The sequence below is a fragment of the Danio rerio genome, chromosome 11 (assembly GCF_049306965.1).
Source record: "Danio rerio strain Tuebingen ecotype United States chromosome 11, GRCz12tu, whole genome shotgun sequence".
NCBI lineage: Eukaryota > Metazoa > Chordata > Actinopteri > Cypriniformes > Danionidae > Danio > Danio rerio.
This window is the reverse complement of record NC_133186.1, coordinates 42,678,029-42,704,958: the sequence shown is the minus strand read 5'-3', so window position 1 is coordinate 42,704,958 and position 26,930 is coordinate 42,678,029. Positions and strand designations below refer to the sequence as shown.

The 26,930-nt window shown below is 35.2% G+C and overlaps 1 protein-coding gene across 2 annotated transcripts; it reads right to left on the bottom strand.

Annotated features, from left to right (window-relative positions):
- Positions 1-299: 299 nt before the first annotated feature.
- vamp3 (vesicle-associated membrane protein 3 (cellubrevin)) lies at positions 300-25,718 on the bottom strand. Of its 2 annotated transcripts, none has more exon segments than NM_001002073.2 (5): positions 300-1,176; positions 1,324-1,375; positions 5,084-5,242; positions 12,359-12,437; positions 25,593-25,718. In NM_001002073.2, coding segments are annotated over 5 exon segments (309 nt in total). In that variant the 5' UTR covers positions 25,595-25,718; the 3' UTR covers positions 300-1,159.
- Positions 25,719-26,930: the final 1,212 nt, after the last annotated feature.

The window sequence follows — 26,930 nt, the reverse complement described above, 5'->3', positions numbered from 1 at the left end:
GAATCGAATCGTGCCTTTAGAATCAAAAATGTAATCGAATCGAGGATTTGGAGGATCATGACACCCTTACAGTACACGCTGGAGGGACTATATATCTCGGCTGGCCTGGGAAAGCCTCAGGATCCCCTGGAGGAGCTGGAGGAAGTGTCTGGAGAGTGAAGTCTGGGATTGTCTCCTAAGACTGCTGTCCCTGTGACCCGGCCACGGAAAAGCGGACGAAAATGAATGAATAAATTTGTGAACACACATTTTGTAGAATATAATAATAAAACATGGCAAGAAACAGAATTAAGGCTTTCGGTGAGTACAAAAGGATGTTAAATCCTGGGTTTATTAAGCCAACTTGGGGCAATTCAGTTTGTAAGGCCACAGTATAGAATTGCACTTGTTTACAATTTATACACATGTGAGACATACAAAGAGACACATACAAAATAAGCTCAAACATAGCATAAAAAAGTTTTGGCACCGTGAGCAAGAGGTGAAGAAAGCCCCCCAAAAATTCAATACTACTGAGATCTTGTTAAGCGAAGCTATTTCTAAGCAAATTAATTCTACACAAGGCAATAGATATAAGGCAGTTAAATTACTAGTGAGTGATCACTTCAAAATTCAATAATATCTCAATCTTATATATAATATTTCTGTGCAGGTGTTTCATTAGAGGTTGGCAGTGGAGTTTATCTGCTGGTATATCTAATGGCACGTCTGTGGTTGTTCAGGAAAGGCTCTCATATCATGTTGACACAGAAAGAGTGTCTGATTTCAGCAGTCTGATAAAATACAGTCCACGAGGAACTCAGATGGCTTTCAAAACAAGAGTTTAGATGGGTTTTGGTCGATATATTATGATGGCAACCTGTTGTTTGTGTGTTTCTGAGTAATTCTGTAACACGTCTCACTTGCTGAGCACAAAAGGAGTGTGTTTGATGTATTTTGGAATTGAATTCATAACATATTCAAATCTAGTCATTAAAAACAAAACCTAAAAGAAAAAAAACCCATTGAAGATAGTTTACAAAATATGCATTTGAAAATCAGCAGGTTAGAACTTATTGGAAGAGCAACCGGTTGTTCATTCATTCACTCTTCTTTCTGAAGTGAATACTCCTTCATATCCTGATCTTTTCCTCCGATCACAACCAGACTCTGTGCCACTTTATGACTGCGACCAGACTGAAAAAAGGAAAAATGAACAGTCATATATGGAGATGCATTAATTATATGTCCATCCACCACTTAGTAATGTCCTAAATACTTCCAACACAATCACAGAGCTGAAGTCTGAAATTTCACACTGCTGCCACCTCAAGTGGAACTTACTGACAATGATGATAATGATGATCACAACCACAGCTATCAAAATGGCCCACATCTGCAAGACAACGAACAACAAATTGACAATTTAGTGCGTAAGAATATTTCTTTTTAAATACATGTCTTTATATTTGTAAAAAGCAACTGCAGTAAAGGCAGTTCAACTGGACTAAAAGTATAAGTTCAGGGCTCGAAATTAACTTTCTTACTTGGTAGCACCGGTGCTCCCAATCTGAAATATTTAGGAGCACCACAAAAAATTTAGGAGCATTCACCAAAAATGAATGATATATTTGACAAGTTGTATATTAAGGGATTGATTGTATTTGAAAACAACATCAATTGGGACAAACAAAACCCAGAAACAACTATCTAACTAATGCTGTGAAGACTTAATATTTGTGCAATAATTCCAAAATGAATGTTGAATAGTTATAAAATATTAATTATGATAATAATACTAATAATGAATTATATTTCTCATCATCATGCTGCCTTGAATGTAGAGGCCTGCATTCCTGCGGCTGTCCCGCGGGCGCCGCGGGACCCGACCAGATTTCTACGGCGCGGGTATAAATTTCCGAATAAATCACGGCAGCGGTCGGTAGCGGGTTTAATTTGGGACGGGAGCGGGCTGTCAAGCAATATCGCTCCCGACTCCCGAGTGAGCACGCGTATGTATGTGTGTAAATGAAATAGCGCGATGCTGTGTTTAGCTTGTTTGTTTGTGTGTGTGTATGTATGCGCACGCGCGAATGACAGATATGTGTGTGTGTGTGTGTGTGTGTGTGTGTGTGTGTGTGTGTGTGTGTGTGTGTGTGTGTGTGTGTGTGTGTGTGTGTGTATGTATGTGTGTGTGTGTGTGTGTGTATGTGTGTGTGTGTGTGTGTGTGTGTGTGTGTGTGTGTGTGTGTGTGCGAGAGCTTTGCCTTATTGCCTGTGTTTGTGCTTGGTGCTTATGAGTGTGTGTTAGAGGGCGCGCGCAAATGAGAGAAAAAGCTTTGTCTGTGTGTGTGTGCTTGGTGCCGTGCGTGTGTGTGTTTATACAGACAGCTTGTTATAGACTGTCTGGACTGTATAACTGGGTGATTATTCGGTTTTGTTCTCCCCCCGCTCTTTAGCGGGATCGGGCGCGGCGGATAGAAAACGGGGCGGGTCGGGCAGCGGGACATCAAGTGCTTAATATAAGCGGGAGCGGTCGGGTTCCGGCTAAAACCTGGCGGGTGCGGGCGGGAGCGGGATTCAAAATTTAGTCCCGCTTTAATGTAAGTTATCTGCTATATAGTCCTACAGTTACTTTATGAAAAATAAATTAATGGTTTGCATCAAACACAAATGAAGCATTGTAGTAAGAAATATTTATTTTGTACTATTGTTTTATATGCATGTCAATTAAATAAATAATATTTCTGCAACAAAACAAACGAAATAATATAATAAATCATTTAGTTCAATGCTGAAAGCTGAAAAGCAGTCATCAGTAATTAAATAGAAAAATAATATACACCTCAAGAAAGAACGGACAAAAGAAAGGAAGAAAAGTCTCACTTTTAAAAGTTCGTGTTTCGGTTCGTGTCGTTTTAATGCTCAGCGTCGTTACGCGCTGAATTACATATGTGTTTGTGGAAAAGCATGCGAGTCAGCCGGCCCAATACGAGGGGGGCAGGGCAGGATTCTCCCGATGACCACAGGGGCAACACTGTTCTTTGTTATAACCCGCATCAGTTTAAACTCAGTAAAGGCAAGCTTCTTTGGCGATGGTGTTTTAGCGGACATTTGCGCTGTTGCAGCCTGATCTCACGAGGAAACTTTTGAAAATGTTATGAATTGCCGTGAGATTGTGTTGGCTGAACATGCAGTGCATGCAACGCATCGAGATTCAGTGTACTTTTCACTTTTCAGCCGTTTGCATTCCCCAAGGTTACAAAAGCTCTCTCCCTGTCGACTGACAGCGGAAAATCTTGAGTGATTGACAGCTAATATGAACCAATATATCGGCAGGGAAGACCGATTTTACCACGTTTTGAGAAAAAAAAAAAAAACAGGTCGCACTACAACTATTATATGCAGTCGCACGAATGCTCCCAATATATATTATGAGGTCGCATAGCTTAAATTTCGGGCGCATATGCGACCAAAATGGTCCCAATTTCGAGCCCTGAAGTGAGACATTGTGGTCCTGTTTCCACGTGGTATTTGCTTGCTCTTCTACAGCTAGTCGTTGTACTATAACAATGTAGCCACTATTGATGGCAGAAATGAAGCTTTTCAAAGCGTATGCTGTGTTCACACTAGATGGTGCACGCACAGATAAATCGTGCTATTCGCGCGTAAACATTTTAAGTTTACCCGCTTTATTCGCGCATCAGATTCACTTCCCAACAGACACGGATTCGCACCATGGGCGGGGCTTCTGTCTGCACGGTGACTCTAGCTTCATTGCTAAATGGCTAACATTGATTTTATTGAGAGAATAGCTGCGTTTATGTGCCGTGTCTGAGTGCACTAGATCCATTCAAAGGTGCACCCAGCTCTGAGCTCAAACTCCTCCAGAAACTATACATGGACGATGGAGCTTTCAGCAGTGCTTCTGACTGAGCCAAGCCCAGTGTGATAAGCTGTCCAGTGTCGGCAGGAGGATTTTCCCCTGGGACACCAACAACAGGCGCTACGTCATAGTGACGCCCCTACAAGACATAGCTCATGATTGGTTAACGAGGCTCGAATGTCTGATGAAGTTCAGATTTTTCAACTCGAGCGATTTGTGTGATACGTGCAAAACGATCAACTTGCGCCGCTTCATTCACACGTATCGCGTTGCAGGATGTCTATTAGCATCTTTGCATTTACTTAACATGTAAAGCACTCGTGCTTGACACTTCTTCCTCGTCTTGGGTGAACCCAGCATTAGAAGCAATTGAAGAATTGCTTCGCAAAATGTTTCAACGTTTTGAAGTGTCTGAAACTCTACGTTGTAGGGACGTCTGGTGGTCAGAAACGTGTTAATGCAATCAAAGTATTACAATTGACCATTTTTATGTAGGCGACGCGGTGGCGCAGTGGGTAAAGCTGTCGCTTCACAGCAAGAAGGTCGCTGGTTCGAGCCTCGGCTGAGTCAGTTGACATTTCTGTGTGGTGTTTGCATGTTCTCCCTGTGTTCGTGTTTCCTCCGGTGTGAACCTACTGCAGTTAACCTAATAACCTAATCATGCCTTTAATGAAATTAATTAAAAGCAGGGAGCGAATTACAGGGGTTTGACTCCTCTAATTAACGATTGACCCCCCCTGAAGGACATCAAATCAAGATGTATGGGGGTCAGCCCTTTAATAGTAAGAAATAGCTTTCTCTGGTCTATATCTTACATATTAATAATTAAAAATTTATTAAATAACTATATATTTGACCCCCCATTACGGTTTATACCATTGTGAATGCATAATCGCACCAATCAATTCTAAAAAATAATATTCAACGGTCTGAAACGGGCAGTTCAAGAGCTCTGATGGACAACTTAAGTATTCACAAAACACGTTTCACGTAAAATAGGTGTTCATATCTGCATGTAGCCTAAAAAACAAAAAATTAGACGCATCATTTGTATAGTTTGACCAACAGCAACCTCTAAAAGTCACTTAATATCCCTCAAAACACTGAAAACATATACATTTTATTAATAAATTAGATGTAACTTCAAAAAAACATTCCTAAATTTGATTTACTGAAGCAAGTATTACTAAACTACTAGTGTTTTACTGCTAGTTTTACCTTGACGTTCTTCCACCAGAATTTCCTCTTGAGTTTGGCGGCACTGGTCTCAAACTGAGACGCTCCGGCCTGCAGGGCATCAGCACGATCATCCAGCTCTGACAGCTTCTGGTCTCGTTCCAGGACTTTATCAACATTCACTCTCATGATATCCACCACCTGGAGAAGTATACAAAAAAAAAAAAAAAAACACACCCGCAAGGCTGTTAGAGAACTCTGAAAAAGTGATGCTAAAGCCTGAAAAAGTAATCAAGGTCAAGGAATGGTGCCATGTGTGTAAACAAACAGCTGTCAGAGCAGCGATGGAGCTTTAGTAATCAGTTTAATGATGTGAATCTTTTGGCAGGATGGCTGGAGGCTTCTGTAAAGCAGCAGGACTTTAGTAGTCAGCACTTCATACTAACAGCAATGGAGTAGAGGGTTTCTTCAAGTACAAATGAAATCTGAAATCAAAACTAACCGTATTGATTTAGTTAGCTCACATTGCTAGTTTTGTGCTGAACAATTCATCTGTGCATGTCATTAAGAAAAAAATGCTTGTAATCTTTAATTGAAATGTGAAAATGCTAAGGGGGTATAATTGGGATTGGGCCTAAATCCAAACCCTTTTCCGGATCTTTCTAAATGAAACGCCTACTTTACTACATCCAATCAGCTCGCAGTAAAAAAAAAACAAGCCACACCCACTGTTTACTCATTCAATATTTCGTTTCTCTAGGACAGGGGTGTCCAAACTCAGTCCTGGAGAGCCAGTGTTCTGCATAGTGTAGCTCCAACATCCTTCAACACACCTAATTGGAGCTTTCGTACAAGTGTCAGAAATAACTCCATCTTCTTTTGTGTCAAATTAATGAAATGGTATCATCTGTGTGTTCATTTTGTACTGTTTTTCAACTCTTGTGATTGTTTTGTTTAGCTCTTTTATTTGAGTTATTAGAAAAACTATTTACCAAATTTGGTTTTATTTATAACATTTAAAATGGGAGTAAAGTACAAAAACAAAAATGGAAAGCAAAATATACACTTACCAATTTTCTCGTAGGACAAGCAAGATTGGCCATTTTAAATCTCATACATGTCAAAATGATGGAGAAAACAACATTTTGCTCAGGATATTTATACTAAAACTCTTTAGAAGTTTTACTTTTTACTAAAGAAAAGCTTTAGTACACCTAGAAAGAGCTGGATTAGCTGGTTCAGGTGTGCTCAATTGTGGTTGGAACTAAATATGCAGGACAGAGTGTGGGCAGCCCTGCCTGCTTCACCAGAGACGTAGAATAGGCATGGATGGAGGGGACTTGTCCTCGCCGATTTTTGTAATTTACACACCAATAATTTAATGCAGTTTTAAACAAATCGCAGTTAACAAAAACCTAGACACAGAAGAGTTTTCCAGTGCAAGAATAAGGTGTGTAAGGTGGGTGATGGTAGATGGTGGCAGCAAAAAAATAAGGTAGACATAAGAAGCTTTTTTTCCCAAAAGAAAAACTCAAGTTCGCTACAGAATAAGTCCATTATAATAACAGTAACATTAATGCTAGTGTTTTTTTTCCTGCTTTGACACTTTGGCAGGTCTTTTCCAGTTGGGAGCCCTGGGCTGAATGATCAGCAAACTCAGGGTTGAGCTTAGCAAGCCAAACCTGCTAATATTAATCTTACAGCTATCAAGCAATATCTAAGGGTGAACTCTTGAAAATATATGATAAAGATGCTGCTTTGGAATACATTTTTGAATTATATTAATCCCTTTTTATTTATTTTTATTTTACTTATTTATTTTATATATTGTGTATGTTTTAATTTAGTTTGTTTGCTGCTTTGTTTTGATGTTCTGTATTGTTAACTCTTGAAAAAGCTAAATAAAATATATAATCATAAAAAAAAATTCTGCAATTTTTCCAGGTGACACTTGGCTGAATATCTCTTTGAGTGAGTTCATTTCATTAAAAAGCTTTCTGCAGTCATTAACAGCAGGACAATCCAGTAGAATGTGTTTTACAGTGATATGAATTTTGCAGAACAAATATTGGGTGGGGGTCTGTACACTTCAGCAAAAAAAAAAAAATACAACAACAAGTCTTGCATGTCCAATATGACATCTGGTATAAAAAATAAAAAACTTGATTAAATCTGGTCTTAAAATGTACAATTTTAATATTTAAAATAACTTTTTTTTTCTGTGAGTGTCCAGAAAAAAAGTTACATTTAAAACAATTTACTATCCTATCATAACTTATTTTTATTTAATGCCATGTCAGCAACAGCTGCTATTTTTATTGTAAAAAACACATTTAATTAAAATTTTAATTAAAAATCACAAAAAATTAATACAAACATTACATACGATTTTCACGTTAATATATGAAGATTCTACAATTTTTCCTAGTGACACTGCTGAATATCTGCTTGAGTGAGTTCATTTAATTTAAAAGCAGTGTGAATTAATGTGAAGCAGTGTGAATTAATTCTGCAGTTTAATTTCTGCAGTCATTAACAGCAGGACAATCCAGTGGAATGTGTTTTACAGTGATATGAATTTTGCAGAACAAACACTGGGTGGGGGTCTGTACACTTCAGCAAAAAATACAACAACAAGTCTTGCATGTCCAATACGACATCTGTATAATAAAAAAAAAATAATAAAAAAATAAATCAAATCTAGTCTTAAAATCTACAATTTTAATATTTAAAATGACTTTTTTTTCTGTGAGGATGTGTGTTCAGGAATTTTAAATTTTTTTTTAAAAACAATTTACCATCCTATCATAACTTAGATATTTTTATTTAATGCCTTGTCAGCAACAGCTGCTATTTTCATTGTAAAAAACACATTTAATCAAAAGAATAATTAAAAACCACAAACAAATGAATACAAACATTAGATACGATTTTTCAGCAGGACAGTCTAAAAGAAAGTGTTTACAGTAATATGAATTTTGCAGAACAAACACTGGGTGGGGGTCTGTACACACATACATACATACATACATACATACATACATACATACATACATACATACATACATACATACATACATACATACATACATACATACATACATACATACATACATACATACATACATACATACATACATACATACATACATACATACATACATACATACATACATACATACATACATACATACATATATATATATATATATATATATATATATATATATATATATATATATATTTAAAACATGAGTAAGTCTTGCATGTCCAATGCCATCCATCATATCTAGTTTTAAAATATATTAAAAATCAGTTTGAAATTTCAGGTTGTATTTAAATACAACTTATTAACCTTCCATGTATCCCATCCCTCTTGTCACTTATATAAAATGTAACCAATGATTATAGGTTTGATCTCTGAAGGAGGAATTCGGTATCTGTTTACTGCTTGTTTTGAAGCGGAAACATTATACCAGGAACATGATGATTCATCTGGTCTGAAATGACATTTTTCTACCTGTTTGTTCGAGTCATTAGAATGAAAACAATCCTCAACTTAATAGGGCAGATGAACAAGCTTATCTCCATTAAAATAAAAATGACAACAAGGAAATGTAATAGAGCAATTCCAGCGTTATGGATGTGACATTTGCAGTAAAAACTCAAAACATAAATTCAAGTTCAAGGCCACTAATTTTGACTTCAACTCTATACACCCATGTTAACACTTTTAAACATGTGTGGCTACACCACCTAAGTCTGTTTTTAGTTTATTTTGACCTGTTTGTGAATATCAAACACAGATGCTCATGACGTCATTTCCTGTTGCTCATATCTAATCCGAACTTCTATTTCAACAGATGTTTTAAGAAAGGGAATGCAGAAAAATCCCCTGCTATAACAGAATTACATAACAGCGTCGGTGGCAACAAACCTCCAGGCGTGTCATCTATGCTCTAGTCTAGTGCTCCACAAACCCTGTTGCAGGAGGACGAGGCGCCGCCCCTTTAAGAGCGATCAGTGTGGGTGGGGCAGCATGGCAAATCCATGTTTCTCTTGCATAACCACTGTGATGGGGCATTACATAACCTGCCGGCAGCCAATGAGATTGGGCAGACTGAAGGAAGACGTCTAATGGAGAGGTCAACGGGGATATAACTGTGACCTGATACTAACTTCCTCAAGCACAAGTCATGAATATGACTGCAGTAAGAGCTGAAGACAAGTGGATATTCTGCTGACACTGTATTACAGTGTATATGCTTTTTTTTTTACACACATTTATCTCTCTCTCTGTCTATTTATAACTGTATTACATTTAGAGTAATCTTTTTTTGATGAACAAGCCTGGTTTAAAACTCACTGAGGTTATATTTATTTGATCAAAAATATAGTAAAGAGTGAAACTGTGAAATATTACATTTTATATTTGGAAAATGTTTAAATGGGTAGTTCAGATTCATTTTTAAAGTCATGTGATCCTTTTAAAATCATTCTAATATGCTGACATAGCGCTCAAGAAACATTTATAATTAATGCTAAATGTATTTGTTTATACACTGCCTAACAAAAGTCTTGTCGCTTATCCAAGTGTTAGGAGCAAAAAATAATAACTTGACTTCTAGTTGATCATTTGGTATCAAAATGGCTTATATGAAAGGCAAAGGCCTCAGATTACGCTTATTTTACCAAAATAAAATATGATCATGCCTTGATTTTAATTAATTACATAGAGTAGGACAGTAAGGTCTGACTTTGTTTACACAAAAGTCTTGTCACTTAACAGAAATAATGTCTAGTATAGAATATAAAGTCAAGCTGAAGCTGTCAATATTGTGTCTGACTCCATCATGAGCTTGGAGGACTGCATCCATACATCTCTGCAATGACTCAAATATAGTCATCTGGAATGGCGAAGAAAGAGTTCTTGCAGGACTCCCAGAGTTCATCAAGATTCTTTGGACTCATCTTCAATGTCTCCTCCATCTTATACCAGACATGTTTAATAATGTTAATCTCTGGTGACTGGGCTGGCCAGTCCTGGAGCACTTTGACCTCCTTTGCTTTCTAGACTTGACTATGACTAGACTTTGGTCAGGTAGTTTGTATATATGTACATGACAAAATAATACAAACATATATTACAAATGATCACTGGCAGCTTCCTAAATGTAAAGCCAGGATTTATACTGTTGTTCCTATGGACAAAAGAATAATATTATAAAGAAAACCTGGTGAGTAATTTTAAATTATGTTACAAGACATTGTCAGATAGAAGGACCAAAAATCTTCCCACACTGGGATACATACAGGGACCCATGCTTTGTCATTATTATGTAGTTTGTAAAGTAAACGTTCATACAAAGCCCTTTTAGACATTATATTGGTCCATTCTTTTAACTCAATTTTGGGAGTTTTAAGATGACTCTAGCCATCACTAATATCCCTGTAATGATCACTGTGAACTCGCTTTTAGTAATATTTGGCATTTTTAAGAATTTAAAAACGTTTCCTAAAAAAAGAAGCTTAATTGCATTTGATTGTTTGTTTTCTTGAGTTATGCCATGCCAGCTTCTAATCCTTAAAAAAATGCAGGGTTCCACATAATTAATTCATGTTGTCCATACACAAATCAGTTAAGTTAACTTAACAATTTTAAGTGAATTGAACATTAAACACTTAAGTTGTCAACAAAAAATGAAAAAAATCTGTCAGTGGTATTGTTGTTAGTGCGTCCACACATGCGCTCACGGTGACCCGAGTTCTATTCCCGCCTTGCGGTCCTCTGCTGATCATTTCCCTCTCTCTGCTCCCCATGATTTTCTGTCAATGCTCTCTACTTTCCTATACAATAATAAAGGTGAAAACCCTAAAAATAATTATAAGAAAAAGAAAACAAAATCTCAAGAATTGTGTCGTTTTAACTCATTTTAAAAAAGTAGTTTAAACCAGCAAATAATTTAAATGTACGGCCATTTTCATGGTGAGAAAATTTATACTGCAGACATCGATTATATTGAAACTCTAAGGGCCTACTCGCACTATGCTATCCATACCGTGCCCAGGCCAGTTTCCCGGATCGTTTAAGAAATGTGAGTGCGCTGAATCGGGCTCAGGCTCGGTTCACTTGGGCTTTGGCGCGGTACGCTTATGTGTAAGTGCAAACAACCCCAAAGCCCGAAACTGAAAGCGAGACGTGACTTTTAAGGGACAGTTTCTTATGGATTTATTAATCATTCTTACTGTTCAGTGAATGCAAAATGCCATAGTTTATTTATTACGCAAACCCCTCATTGCACGACAGCTGCGCACCTTCAGCAAACCTCCTAATTCCTGTAGCACGAGGGTTTTATGATTGTTTATGAGTGTCAAAAGTGGCTGATCTAAAATCGATATTCGGCAAATATCTGACTACGTGTCACTGCATCCCTAAGGACTAAAGCGATATAACTAGAGAAATCTAAACTGTGCTGAGCGAGAGCGCTTGCTGAACAGCGCAGCATCGATGACGCAAGCGTGCCCAGGCTGATTGTAATGTCAGTGCGGGCCGTCGCAGGAGACGGGAGGGGGGACAAGCGTGCTTTGCCCCAGTTTGATGCAACTGTACATAGTGTGAGTACGCCCTAAAACTGTATTTGAGTTAACAACGTTAAAAAGCTCTTCAAAAGAATGCACTGAATAAGATCAATTCCTCACTGAATTTAAAACAACACAATCCAATAGAACGTGCTTCATAGTTAATGTGCTTTTACAAATAGAGCACAAGGGAGGATCGTCTCCATGAATTAAAAACTTGTGTCATCCACGAGTGACCAATTCTAGCAGGTAAAAACAATCTGATCCTTATTGCTTTCAATTCAATTCAATTCAGCTTTATTTGTATAGCACTTTTACAATGTAGATTGTGTCAAAGCAGCTTCACATAAATAGTCATGGTAACTGGATCAGGGCAGTTTAGATTTTAGTGTTTAAGTTCAGTTCAGTTTAGCTCAGTTCAGTGTGGTTTTAAGTCATTACTGAGGGTCCAAATACTGAAGAGTAAATTCATCGATGCGTAGCTCTACCGATCCTAAACCATGTAAGCCAGTGGCGACAGCGGAGAGGGAAAAAAAACTTCACCGATAGGAGAGTGAAAAAAAACCTTGAGAGAAACCAGGCTCAGTTGGGCTTGACCATTTTAATCATTTAGCACAACAGTCACTGTGTCTACATCCTGCTACTATTATCAGTGGTACTAGGACGAACTGTTCACATGTCTAAGAAGCTCACATCAAGTCAAGTTTTTCGAATGCTGTGAACGGTGTATGGTTTTACCTCATCGACCTGAGCCTGTGTTTGCTGCAGCCTGCGGTTACTCCCTGAAGATCCAGAGGCATCTGCACCCGGAGCGGACCTACAACAGAGAAAACACCCCACAATTGACATTTCATTTGAAACAAATCTTGAGAAGTCAGTATTGCTGGAATGTTACACAATTTTTTGTTGATATTTATTTATAACAGGGTTCAACGCTAAGGATATTTTCTACTGGCCAGATTGGACCAGTGGTTCAGATTGTTACTTGCCCTGCCAAAGTTTTCACAAAAAAATGAAATAATAAAAAAATAGCAAATTCTTAGCCACATATATTAAATAATGTGTCAAAAAATAATGCCTGTGAATCTAGAACTTATATATTTAAAAAATGTTAAAATATTTAGCAGTAAAATAAAGAAGTATCACTTTATTTTTTTCATTGTTAGAACGTTAGAAACAGACGTTTTCTATAAGCCTCATATTTTGATGCTGCCGTCTCTTCACTGTACTGGTTTTTACCAGGTTGTGGAAAAAAATAACGTGCTCACAGCATCCAATCAGATAAAAGGAACCAAAAAACAAAATGGTGTTTAAAACTTCATAGAAAAGGTAACATTCAAAGACTTAAAACAAATTGTTTCTTGATTTTAAATCTTTATGTATGCACGCAATTGACAAATAGTCGCAGCAAATTAAAATAATGTGACAAGGCAGCACTGGCCTGATCGGGCAAGTAACAATTCTCTCTACTGTCCTGAACATCCCTCACACTGGCCCCGGGCCATCGGGCAGTCCTTTTGTTTTTGTTTTTTTACATTCAGCAAAAAAAATAAATACAATAAACTACCCCCCACCTAGGACTGAGCAGGTAAATAATATTATATTGAATTGTTCTGGACTTTTTAACTCTATGTTGATCTAAGAGCCATTCACTCAGCAGAAAAGTGCAACAATGGGAATCTAAAAGTGTGTTGATGATATCAGAGATGTACTGAATTTTAAATATGTTATGCCATTTAATGGATCTTCTAATTTTTGTGGTTTCAGTCATAGTTGGGGTACTCTTTTAAACCTGGAAGCACTAACAACTTATATTGAAATCTACATAGTTATTGTTCATTTTTGCCATATAGCCCAGCCCTACCCCCACACATGCAAAGGCCTGTCACTATATCTATTTTTTGTTGTATATTGCACCAAAATATATAGCAATAAACAATATTATTGTCATTTTAAGACCATTTTATGCCACTCATTATATAATGCCAGAATGACAATATCATCACAATGCAAGTACATTCTTCCAAAGAACACATCATGATGTCGGCTTACAAAGCGATTTCTGACTGCGCCCCTTCTTATCTGCTCTCACTTCTGCAGATTTATGTGCCCTCCAGAAACTTGCGTTCTGTGAATGAACGTCGCCTCAAGGTTCCATCCCAAAGAGGGAAAAATCACTTTCCCGAACTCACGCGCTCAATCTGCCCAGTTGGTGGAATGAACTCCCTAACTGCATCAGAATGGCAGAGTCACTCACTGGCAGCGTCCGAAACCGCATACTTCCATACTATATAGGATGCTAAAATCAGTATGCAAGCCGAGTAGTATGTCCAAATTCATAGAATTCGAAAATCAGTATGCGAGAAGTACCCGGATGACTTACTGCTTCTGGTGAGATTCTAGAGTGCGGATCTCATGCACGCTGCGCTATCCCATAATGCCCCGCGAGAAGTCCATTCATACTTTTCACATTCATACTGTATAGAACGTACTTTTCTATCAGCCGAGTAGTACGTTTAAATTCAAATACAGTACCTACTGAGTAGTAGGCGGTTTCGAACGCAGACACTATCTTCAAAAAACGACTTAAAACTCAACTATTTATTCTCTATTTTTTTTTACTAATCTGCAATTCCCTCTCTGACCCCACCACTAACTACATTAATAAAAAAAGAAAAGAATAAAAAAATACTACTGTTTTGCTACTTACACTTTCTTTGCATACCTGAAACTTGCCTATAGCACTTATTCATTGTTGCTGTTATAGTTGTGTAAATTGCTTCCTTGTCCTCATTTGTAAGTCGCTTTTGATAAAAGTGTCTGCTAAATGACTAAATGTAAAGATGTTATTTTTGAGAATATTTCATTTAGTTATAGTCATTTCAACAATTTAATAATCAGGCATTGGAATCAGAATGAGAAAACTCATATCCTAAATAAATATTAATAATGTTACAAAAAGGTGCAAGGTAAAAAGTAACAAAGGCTGCGCTATCTGCTAGCAGATCTATACTTTCAGATGTCAGACACCCACATGAAAATATACTATAGTAATTTATAGTAAATACTACAGTGTTTTTTAACCATACCGACACTGGACACCTCCAATAGAGAAAGAGATGTTGCACAATCAGCTAAAATGTTGCTAGAATTGTTTTTATGTATGGCTGATATTTAATGAGTCACCAAAAATGACTGAGGTCATGTCCATGTGTTGTGCGATTAGTTGATATATTGATTATTGTGACAGGGGGAACCATGCATGGTATAATTGTCACAAATCTTTTCTCATGTTGATGTTACATAAAGATACATATGGTTGATGGTAATAATGATAAAAAAACAATGTCCAGAAATTATGCATAAATAAATAATTAGGGATGCTTTGATGGGTCGGCCAGAGATCGGTATTGTCTGATAATCCCATTTAATGACTCAATCGGTACTCGCTGATATAGCTGATCTCATGAACTGTTCACAAGTATTTTTGTTAGTTTGAGATGAGCAAAATATTATGACTTAGCACGTAGTTAGGCCTTTTTACATACAAGTACTGAAAGAACTTCTGTGTTTTTGACAATATAGCAAGTTCACTTTACTTATTGCAATAAACAGTAGTTTATAAGCCTATTTCCTTTTAGTAAAGAAGTAATGGATTTAGGTGTGCACTTATGCATCAAATATACACTTCAAACTTTTTCTTGATTCAGACATGGGCTGTTTCTCAATTCCAAGAACGCAGAGAACGGACTTGTGTTCTTGTGGAGACCGGTCTTGCCAGGTGTCCTCGGAAGAACGAACTCAGGAAACCGCGAGGGCAGAGAACGCGTCCTTTGAGAATTGAGATGCTGCGTTCTTCCTGATGGTCACATGACCTTCACGTGTTTTAAATGGTAAATTATTTAAACATTACAGCATTTATACAACGATTTATTGTTTTTCCCCTTTTCAAAATATATACTTTGCATAAAACATTTTAAATATATGTTGCACAATATAAATAAAACAGATTTTAATACGAATTTCAGCAAACAAACACCCTTAATGTGTTTATTCCTTTATTAAGATGTCCATGGTAATGTTTACTTTCACCGTTTCATTTAGGGAAACTCCTGAGGTAAATAGTTCATATCTATGAACTTTAATAATAAATCTAAATAAAATGCAGCGCTTCCCACCTCCAGTCGCAATGACTTCTGGGACTTCCAGAGTGAGTTCGGTGCTCAAGTCTGCATCAGTGCGTCCTCGATATCAAGAACACATCCGGGAAGTTTCACGCGTCCTCCGTACTTGCGGTCTTGAGTATTGGAACTGAACTTAGGCAGCTGATGATGACGTTGCACGAGAACACGAGGACGCAAGACCGCTGAAGAACGCATATTGAGAAACAGCCATGCTGTTTCCAAATTGGATTGTTAGTCATTTTTCTTCCCAATTTTCTTTATCTGTGCTATCTATTATGTTCTGCAAAGCTGCTTCTGGCTATGACAAGTTCACACCTAAATGGATATAAGAGATGTGTTTAAGTTGTTATATGTAGCATCCTTAATTTTTTCTCTTAGGCAGGGGTGGCCAATCCTGTTCCTGGAGATCTACCTTCCTGCAGATTTCAGTTGCACCCCTCATCAAACACACCTGTCTGTAATTATCAAGTGGATTTCAGGTCCTAATTAATTGGTTCAGGTGGGTTTGATCAGGGTATGAAGCTAAACTGTACAGGAAGGTAGATCTCCAGGAATAGGACTGAGCACCCCTGCTCTTAGGTAATGAGGGATCTTCTTTTAAGATTCATCATTTATTCAAAATGTGCTTTTAAAGAAGATGAATTTTAGAGCTTAAAGCATTAGAATCGGTACTCTGTATCGGCCGATCACCATGACAAGGAATCGGTACTCGATATCAGCATCAAAAATCCTGATCAGAGCATCCCTATAAACAACATCTAAAAACATGATAAAACATTGAATTTAAACAATAACAAAAAAAATAAGAGTAAGTAACAAGAAAAGGGGCCCAAATATAATCAAAATCTGTGGGGTTTTGTTAGACTGAATACAATATTTTCTCATTTTCTCAGGGCTTCTGAATGTACCACAATTTAAAACATTATGGCTTTAAATCTAATTTCTTTGTCACTGTTCAGCTGTTTTGGTGTCACAACCTACATCTGAAAGTGCTAAAGAAATAAAGACAGATTCATTAAACATGAATTATAAGACTTAGAATATCATACTTTACTTTATACCAGAGATGCCCAAACCAGGGCCCACAGGCTAAGGTTGGCCAATGGTAACATTTGATTTGGCCCACCGTCCCATCTGAGAAGAGATTTAAAATGATGGGGATGGTTTTAAGATAGTCAATTCAAATTTAAGGTAGCCCTTTGTTTGTTTGTTTTACTGTTAAAAGCTAACTGAAATTAAATGGTGTAAATTAATCAGATTTTGATTAAATGTACATGCTGTCACTCAAATCAAGTCAAAGGCAGATTCTGCTTGACTAGTGTATTCAACATTGAACTCCACTGTGTTAAAAATGTAATTGTTTATGGGTTTTATTCCAACGTTATCATTAAAAAAATTATACTGAATTAGTTAATACCATTTAAAGTAAGGTTTTCAATTTTTTTAAATATTATTCAATAACTTAGGAAATTACCCATGGTAATTTTAATGTAATATAGTTTGGCATATTTACACAGCTCTCAATAATATTTTGTCTTTGGCCCTTCATATGAAAAATTTTGGCCACTTCTGCATTATGGCTTTTACTATGTTTTCTTCATTTATGTTAAGCTGTTTTGACACAATCTACATTGTGAAAGTGCAAAAGAAAAAAAAGACAGATAATTATAACTATAACACCTAGAATAAAAGTTACTTTATTTATACAGTGGAAATGCATAACATGACATGCTGTGCTAAAGTTAGTTATAAAGCTAATTTGCATGGGGGGATGTTTTAACATTTACAATATTCAAATACTAATATTGAATTTACCGCATGTTATGTAATGCTTTTATGTATTTTAAGGCAGTAAGAATTACAGTAGAGGCAAACGTAATGGCATATTGTACTGCCACCTAGTGGTTACTTACATTTATGGCTTAAAAGGATAATAATAAAAGGAGTAATTACAACTTTGATTCAGCAGGGAGTGCTGCTAGCATTACACAAAAGACATAAACACACCATTTCAAAAACTAAACAAACACGGTTTACAGAATTTAAAAGACAGAGAGCAGGTAAGACCACAAATCCAGAGTGATCTGCGTGAAACCACATAACAGGACTTCTAATGAAGAGAAAATCAGGACAAACTAGCTCAAACGAGTTTATTTAAGGAGCATTATGATGGATTTGTGAAGCCCTTTGTAATAATTGAATCAAATTTTCTTTTTGTGATACTTGCTAAAGGTTTATATGCCTCTATACATTAAATCATCATAATATTGACATTAGCTGCAAAAACATTACTTTAATAATATAATAAAGTTAGTTTATATATTGTAGTGTCTTAAAAATCAGCATCTAAAAAGCATACGTATGAAATGTGTCAAGGTAAAAGATACACGCACAAAATATATGCATAAGAACTAGTTAGAAAATAGAAAGGAAAGATAATAAGATAAAGAAATATCTTAAATCACAAAAGCTACCCTAAAAAGTAAGTTTAAAGGAATGATTTAAAAACTTAATGAACTTTAGATTGTCCTACTGTCAGAAAAAAAGGGGGGAAAGAAATCGGAAAATTCCATAATTTAGCAGTCAATAAAGAGAACTGATCGATCTAGTTTATATAAATAATAAAATAATACGTTTTTTTCAGTATTGCTTTAAAATGTACAGACAAAAGTCTGAACATTTATGTTTTATCTGTACATTTACTGATGTTCCAAACAAATATTTCAAGCTAACTTAATTTCAAAAGGATTATGAAGTAGAATAAATTTAACACTTTGCAATAAGACCTCATTAGTAAACGTTAATCCATTATTTTAAACAAAATGTATTTTGTAAAGTCTTTTTACTCTCTCACTTTTTACATAAATAATTTTTATAGATTATATTTACATTTCTTTTGTGGGGTTTTTCTTATTTGTGTGCACCCATGATCTGAGTAACGTAATTTCAATACAATTAATTAATGTATTATTGAGCCTTAATGCCTTTAAGTTTTTAGAGAAATTTGAATTGAAAATATGTTACTAATTTACTATGTAACTAATTTCTATAAAAACTTGACGTCTGTGTATGTGGGATTAATGTGTCAATGTTTCAAATAATCAATTATTATTCATTATATTTTGAAATGCTCAAGATATGATCATCAACATATATAGCATTAATGAATATCCCAAAATATTTCAAATCCTGCAATTATTCTTCTAAAAAATGATGTTGCTTGCTGCTCACATCGGAAGCCAAAGTGTGTTTATTTGAAATAAAAAATAAAAAAAAGGAAAAATCCCATCTCTACACCGCAGACAGACATGTGAAAGTCACGTGAAAGGTTTTAACTATTGTTTAATGCTGCTGATGATATTTAAACCATGCTGAAGGGGAAAAAGGAAAGAGGAACAGAAAGACACTAAAAAGCGACATTAAAAGAATCATCAGGACTCAATATAGAGCAAAGAAAAACACACACATTCCACACCCAGACGTGGAAGGCACCGTTTGCCCTCAGATCATGTGGTCACTGCAGGAATCTCAGCGGTGAAATCCTCCAGCAGTTAGACTCGATACGTGCTCCTTTCTAAATTGATTTTACAAAGAAGACTTGTGTTTATTAGTGACGGTTGCTGAATGAGGTTTCCTAATGCGATCAGCCAATACTACAGAACATGCCATGATCCAATAAAGCATTAGAGTATAAAAGTAATAATAATTCATAGAAATAAAAATAATCCATAAGTAATAGTAATTATCCACAGTGGGGGAAAAAAAAAATATATATATATATATATATATATATATGATTTTTAAATAAAAATAACTTTTTAAAAATTGTTTTAACTTTTTTAATAACTTTTTTTTAATTTTAATTTTAAACATTAATCTTATGAAAATATAGCAGAGCAAATCTGCATTTTACTTTGAGCAAAGACATTGTGAATCAACTGCAATTGCTTTAATGCTACTTATTACAAAAAAAAATTAATGATGCAGTACAGAAGATTTGACCAATCAGAGTCTTACAAAGAGATCTCTGCGGTTTTAAAATACTTTAATAACTGTACAATATGTATATTATGCACTAAACTTAAAAACATCACATAACCAAAGACTTAAAATAGTTTTACATTTCTTGGCTGTTTTTTTTTTTTTATTGCTGTCTTTCACAATGCTTCATGGGATTCTTTTTTTAGTAAAAGCCATTAAGTCTCTTTTAATTTTAATAAATGTTTTTTTGTTCAAATCAAAAAAATTGATAGTTATTTTTCCTAAAGCTTGTTGGTTTATTACACATTAACAATTTTGTTTTTAAAGGGGACCTATTATGCACCAAAAAATCCCTTTTTTTATACACTTTTAAACACAACTGTGTGACAAAATCCCGCCCATAATGGTAAAAATTAATTTTCATAATCACACTTGATAAAAACAGTCTGCAAAAACCCTTTGATTGACACTCTCTCTTGTTGTACATGTCATCAGAAGGGGAAAGCCCTGCCCATTAGTGACCATCTCTCATTTACTAGCATAAACAACGATCTGCCATTGGAGTTTTGCGCCATACTCGATCCCATAAAATAAAAGCTTCTAAGCCACTGATTTTTTAATTTATCAGTTTTTTACTGAGATAACATTAGTGCAGTATTGAATCTGCCACTACATATACATAGGAGTTTTTAGCTCTGCCCACTTTTGAAAATAGCTCAGTCTCATTTGAATTTAAAGCAACAGTCACCAAAACATGCACAATTTGAATCAAAGCCTTAAAGCTGCAATTTTAAAGAGTTATTTGTGTGGTATTTTTGAGCTGAATTTTCACATAAACACCCCAGGAACATCAGAGGCTTATTATACATCTTGTAAAAAGCAGCATAATAGGACCCATTTAAATCCCAATAGTTAAAAATCACTAATAAAAAATAAATTATCTGCAGCACTTTATTTCAATTTGATAAGACTGAAGTGCTACTGATAAATATTACAATATTATACATTTAAATTACTTACTCATAGCTTTTCTAAAACTCTATATGTGTAAATTACGTCCAGGATTAAAGTTGTTATGAAACAGAAGCTGTGCTAGTCTACTCTTCCCTATATTTTGATGTGTGTAGGAGTAAAAAAAAACTTCTTAAACAGTAGAAAATGCAGAGCAGAACCCTAATTAGGCTGTGGTTTGCTATTGGTGGATCTCCTGTGAGTGAAAGTTTGATCCCACCTTCATGCCAGTGCGCATGTTTTCAAAAGAGAGAGGTCACTGAAAGAAATTGTTTCAATTGGGGTAAACAAATAATACAAAAAATATATTTATAAAAACATAGAATTACTTGTAATCCTAAATATTGCAGTATACTATTTAATAAAAAGTATTTGGATTTTATGGCGACTTAAGATATTATTTAAGCTATAAATTGACCCAGACTCAGCACTGTAAAATGGGTTCCACATATTCAATTTGTGTTGGGACAACATGAAGGAATTTACTTAACTTATTAGTTTTTACAAGCATTCAGTAAGTGGATTAAACATAAAACAATTAAGTTTTCCACAAAAACACGTCAGAATTGTGTTGTTTAAGCTTATTTTAAATAAGTATTTTAAACAAACAGAAAACATCATTTCTTTTGAGAGTGCAGCATTTCAGTATCTCTTTCATCAGACAGACAGTAATGTCAGAAAATTCTTTCAGATACTAAATTAAGATGCTTTCAGCCTCATTTGAGGAGTTATTATCCATCAGTTCATCTTTTTTAAGTCAACACAAATGCAGATTACTGCAACTTGGTTAAACACAGGACAGAATTTCAACTGATGGCAATGATATGAGATTTTCAAAATATACTAATCGACTCCAAGAATATTTTCAACAATATTTAAAAAAACTCCTATTCCCTATATAGTACCTTTAGTACCTTTTAGGCAGTGGAAAGCAAGCCTGATAAAGGTGACCCGTACCAACGGTTACCGTACCATACAGTACTGTTATAGTCAGTGGAAATGGGCCATATAAGACAAACATGTGAATAGGCAAGAAAAGTCAAGCTTTTAAAACCGCCAACATTTTCTGCTATACCATTCCTATGGTATATAAGAGTTTCTTTTTTATGTTTTGTTTAAAGTATTTTATATAACAGTATCTCAAGCAGAAAATGATATCCAAAGAATTAAAATTTAAACCCCATTTTAAATTGTAATGAAATCTGTGACAGCAGAAGTCTGTGACAGCAGAAGTCTGTGACAGCAGAAAGCAGAAGTCAATGATTCATTTAAATTATTTAGCCTAACATGTTTACTGTCCCAACATATTTAAAAAGCTTCTCAAGAACACACTGTGATCAAAGCAGAAAAAAAGTTTTAGTTTTTTACCTAGACATTTAAAAAGAACATATGTTAGAGCAGTAATCACAATACCTGTGATATTTTTATCTAAGGTTATCATACATCAGAATCTTATACCGGCCTATGCCTCAATGTGAATGAAGAAAATCATTAACCCACTCTCCAAACCTGTCTTGAGTTGGTTTCTTCAGTTGAACACGATACATTAAGATATTTTGAAAAATGCTGTAAACTGGTAACCATAGATAGTAGATACCAACAGATTCAAGATTCCAACATTATCAAATGCGTCTTACTTTGTGATGACCAGAAAACAGAAAAGCAAAACTTTGAAACCAAATAGTAAATAGTTTATAAAATGTTCTTCTAGGGTGAACTATCTCTTAAATTTTAATATGTGAATAAAGTTATTGTTTATAGTATATTTTAAAAAATGCACTGAGCAATTGATAAACACAGAGGTGGACAAACTACGGCCCGCGGGCCATATGCAGCTCGCTGAACACTTTCATGCGCCCGCCAGGGAGTTTTTAAAATGCTGCTTCTGAGTAACGGTTTAATTTCAGAATTAGTAAATTAATGATGCAATACAAGTGAATACCATTTGATGGCAGTATTGCATGCAGTACAGTTAGTGCAACTAGAATTAGAACACACTCTCGGATATTACAATGCACTCGACCTTTTATGACTGAAAAGGAGTCAGGGAAAAATTTTTACTTTGAATGTCGTGTGTTTATGAAAGAATGGACAACAAAATACTTCTTCACCAATACGGGACAGAAAGCTGTAGGTCTAATATGCCAAAAAAAATATTGCTGTTTTTAAGGGCTACAACCTAAGAGGCCGATCACACTGAACGCGCATTTACATTCCAAAAACACAAGGATGCTCTGCACTGCCTTTTTGTTGACAAGAAAAAAGGAGCACACTGCGCTTTTTTTATGTTGCTAGTCAAAGACTGGATCAGCTGGGTATTTTGCGAGAGTGTTGCAGTTAATATTAATGTAACGTTATTTTCAGGCTCATTGTTCACGTTAACACTCATAATGACATGACTTGGAATAACAAAGACTAAGGCCCCGTTTACACTAGTGCGTTTTAGTTTTAAAACGGCGTTGTAGAATGAAAACGATCCGCATCCACACTAGCGTTTTACCCAGCGTTTCTGAACTGCTCTCCGTCCACACCAAAACGCTGAAAACGCACATCACGTGACCACACAGACACACTTGGGCAAGCGCTCCAGCATTTCTACCCAGATGAGAGCTCTGCTTGTCGGACTGCTCATCAAGCATCTCCCGCTGGATCTAATCTCACTATATTTGCTAAACGTGATATTTCATTCATGTTGTTGTCTTTATCTAACGACATAGGCCAATTCCCTGACTTTGGTCATTGGAATCTATTAACTTACTTGTTCACGGGTAACATGTTTTGGTTAAGCGCAAAGATAAGTTAATGATTAATCCAGGTACATTGACTGATCGCTTGCCTTTATTTCCTACAATGTATAAACTTATTGTATGTTATACTTTTATAATTATCGATTATTAAAACTGATATTCAGCAAAAGAGAGGGTGCGTTTCGTATTTTCACTGAAATTGAAAGGAGGCAGTTGTTATAAGGCTCCGTTTTGTTATAAATATCCACACAGTGAAGATGACGCTCATATATGCAACACAACGCCTCAACATTTCTGCTGTCTGTTAAGTTGCTAATATTAAAAAGAAAATAGGCAGTTCCTTAAATCATGTTTATATTTTATTGTTGAGAAAGTGAAACAACGTAGCCAAGGTGATGTGAATGAAGTTATAAAGTACACTGTTCCCTTTGAAGATTTACGCGTGTCCTCGGTATGTTTTCCATATCAAACTGAGAAAGGGGAGACTGCAGCCTTGATCAAACTTGCGAAGTCTGAACTTACAAGAAGAGGATGCGAGACTGAACTGTGTGTGGGCTACTTAATATTGAGGAAAAGCCCCAATCAGATAGGCAAACGTTTCCAGCCCCGCCTCCGTTTTCAGATGTCTCCGTCTTTCCCCATCCACACTGAGACGGAGCAGCAGCATTTTAGAATGAAAACGGCCTCTCCAGCATTTTCAAAAAGCTCTGTTTTCGGCGCTCGAGAACTCCGGCGTAGTGTGGACGGATGGCGTAACCGTAGCAAAACTTATGCGTTTTCAAACTAAAACGCACTAGTGTAAACGGGGCCTAAGATTCTTCTTCCGTTTTATCTCATAGTTTTATAATGATTGATATGAGCATATTAATACAAGCTCAAATGAGATTGTTGTGAATTTGACTCAAAATATATAATGGTTGCTGGTTAAATGTGTTAATTTTTTTACACAGAGTATATTTTCCATCCATACATCCACTTTAAAAAGTTCTTTTGTCAAAGATTTGTGGTTTTATCAAGTTTTAAGATGATTGATCTGTATTTTCTAAAAGAAGTGCAAATTAGATTATTGTAAATTTGACTAAATAGCAAACTTTAAGAATTATTTTTAATGTGTTAATATGGGATTTTGTCTATCAGACAATATCTTTTCTATTCTTCGCTGCAAAATTATTACATCATTATCAGTATTACATTCTATTAGAGATTATTTTATTGTTTTATGATAATTGATAAATATAAATAGCAGAGCAAATTCATTTTACTTGTCAATTTGACTCGATAATAATTATTTTAAAAATCTGTTTTGTGTTAATCTGACATGTTTCTGTCCGATATTACATGTTCTAAGCATACTGCCACTATAAATAAAAGATATGTTTTGAAGGATTTGGCATGTGGCCCTTTACTTGGTTTGCAAAACGTGAAGTGGCCCTCTGGTCTAAAAAGTTTGCCCACCACTGGATTAACAAAACTGATTGAAGAACAATCATTTGTGAAGCTTGTAAGTTATAACTTGTTTGTTGATTAATTTGCCGCAGCTTTGCCAAATACAAACTACATCCTTTTAACTCACTCAAAATTAAAATAATTGTACACTTAAAACAAAACAAATATGTTATTATAATGGTGATATGTCTGTGGTTTGTGTATGCTTAATGTCTAAAGTTTCCACAAACTTTTATCAGTCAAAACAAACTGTAAGCAGTTAGCATGTAAGTTAGCGCTAATGCGAACATAAACACAAATCTCTTTTAAACACTCAAACGGACATTAAACTTCACTTACGGTGTCATAATCAACTATCCCAAATAAAAGCAACCGAAAACAAGACCGAAAGTAAATTAAAGTAAACAAATTGTCAACAAACTGAAGCTAAAGCTAAGCTAAAAGCTAACCTGTTGCTTTGGCCGTATTCACACCCATTAGAACACAACACAAACTTTCCCAGCACATCAATATTTAGGTATTAAAAAAAAAACAAAAGCAAAACATATATCATCACATGTTCATATCACATCGCTGAGCTAGTGCAATTTTAATTTTACTTACATGGTTGTTGAGTTGATGTGTGATTTGTGAAGGCCCGCTGATGATGATACAACTGTTATTACTGTGTAAGCGAGTGAGCGTCAGCGCGCGCGTGCACGTAGAATATAGCTCACGCACACACACAGTGAAAGTTTTCCCCATCATATAAGTAATTTCATAGGTTATAATAAAAATATACAGTCATTGTAAAACTCTCTCAATTCAGTTCAATTCAAAAACTGCTTTATTGGCATGACATGTTACAAATATATTCATTCATTTTCTTTTCGGCTTTGTACTTCATTAATCAGGGGTCGCCACAGTGGAATGAACCGCCTACAAATGTATTGTCAAAGCACTAAAGTTTACATTAAAAGAACATACATAATAAATAGTTTAAAAACACACTAAACACAGTAAACAGTAGTAGTAGTAGTAAAATAATAATAATAATAATAATAATAATAATAATAATAATAATAATAAAGATGATAATAAAAAATAATGATCTAATAATCTAATGATGATAATAAGATCTCTATTTCTCTCTCTTTTTCTCTCTATTCTTATATTAAGACTAGCAAAAATGGCAATATACATTAGTATAGGAGGAACAAGATTTTGTGTGAGACCATTTATAAAGTTGAACTTATTTTTAAAAGGCTTATTAGAGCAAGAATTAGACATGATTTTAATTTTTATTTGTCAATGAAAGAGTTGAACAAGTTTGAAGACATGTGGAGTGTAAAAAATGTTGTGTTGGGCTGAAAATAATGTATGGTTTTTGATGAAAATATTGTGTGATTTAGAAATTTGTTTAAATCAATGAAACATGTTGTAGTTTAATTTTTTATTAAATGAAGGTGTATTCAATTTCAAAATTTTCTCTCTCAAACAAACACACACGCACACACAAACACAGATAATTAAACTACATTTAACAGCTATGGAAAAAATTAAGACACCATTGGTCTAAATTTTAATATTTTTATTTGAAAATTTAAACATGCTAATCACAAACCTTTTGTAGAATAAACCAAATATTAAACCTTTAATCAAACACATACCATCGAATATTTATATATACCTAATCATTTTATACAAATATAAATTAAATTATTGTTTTGCTGATAAGTAAGGTGTAGTGTCATCTACACTATTTGGTATAAATATATATATTTTTAATTATAAGAAATTAGCCTATATAAAGTATGTACACACACACACGCACGCACGCACCACGCACGCACGCACGCACGCACGCACGCACGCACGCACGCACGCACACACACACACACACACACACATATATATATATATGTGAATATATATATGTACATATATATATATATATATATA

Excerpts from the sequence above, each read along its gene's own strand:
- vamp3 (XM_073915710.1), bottom strand. The coding sequence starts at position 12,469 with ATGTCAATTGTGGGGTGTTTTCTCTGTTGTAGGTCCGCTCCGGGTGCA. Across the intron at positions 5,243-12,358 it reads CACAGGCTCAGGTCGATGAG|GTGGTGGATATCATGAGAGT; the intron begins GTAAAACCATAC and ends ATACTTCTCCAG. Across the intron at positions 1,376-5,083 it reads TCTGGTGGAAGAACGTCAAG|ATGTGGGCCATTTTGATAGC; the intron begins GTAAAACTAGCA and ends GTTGTCTTGCAG.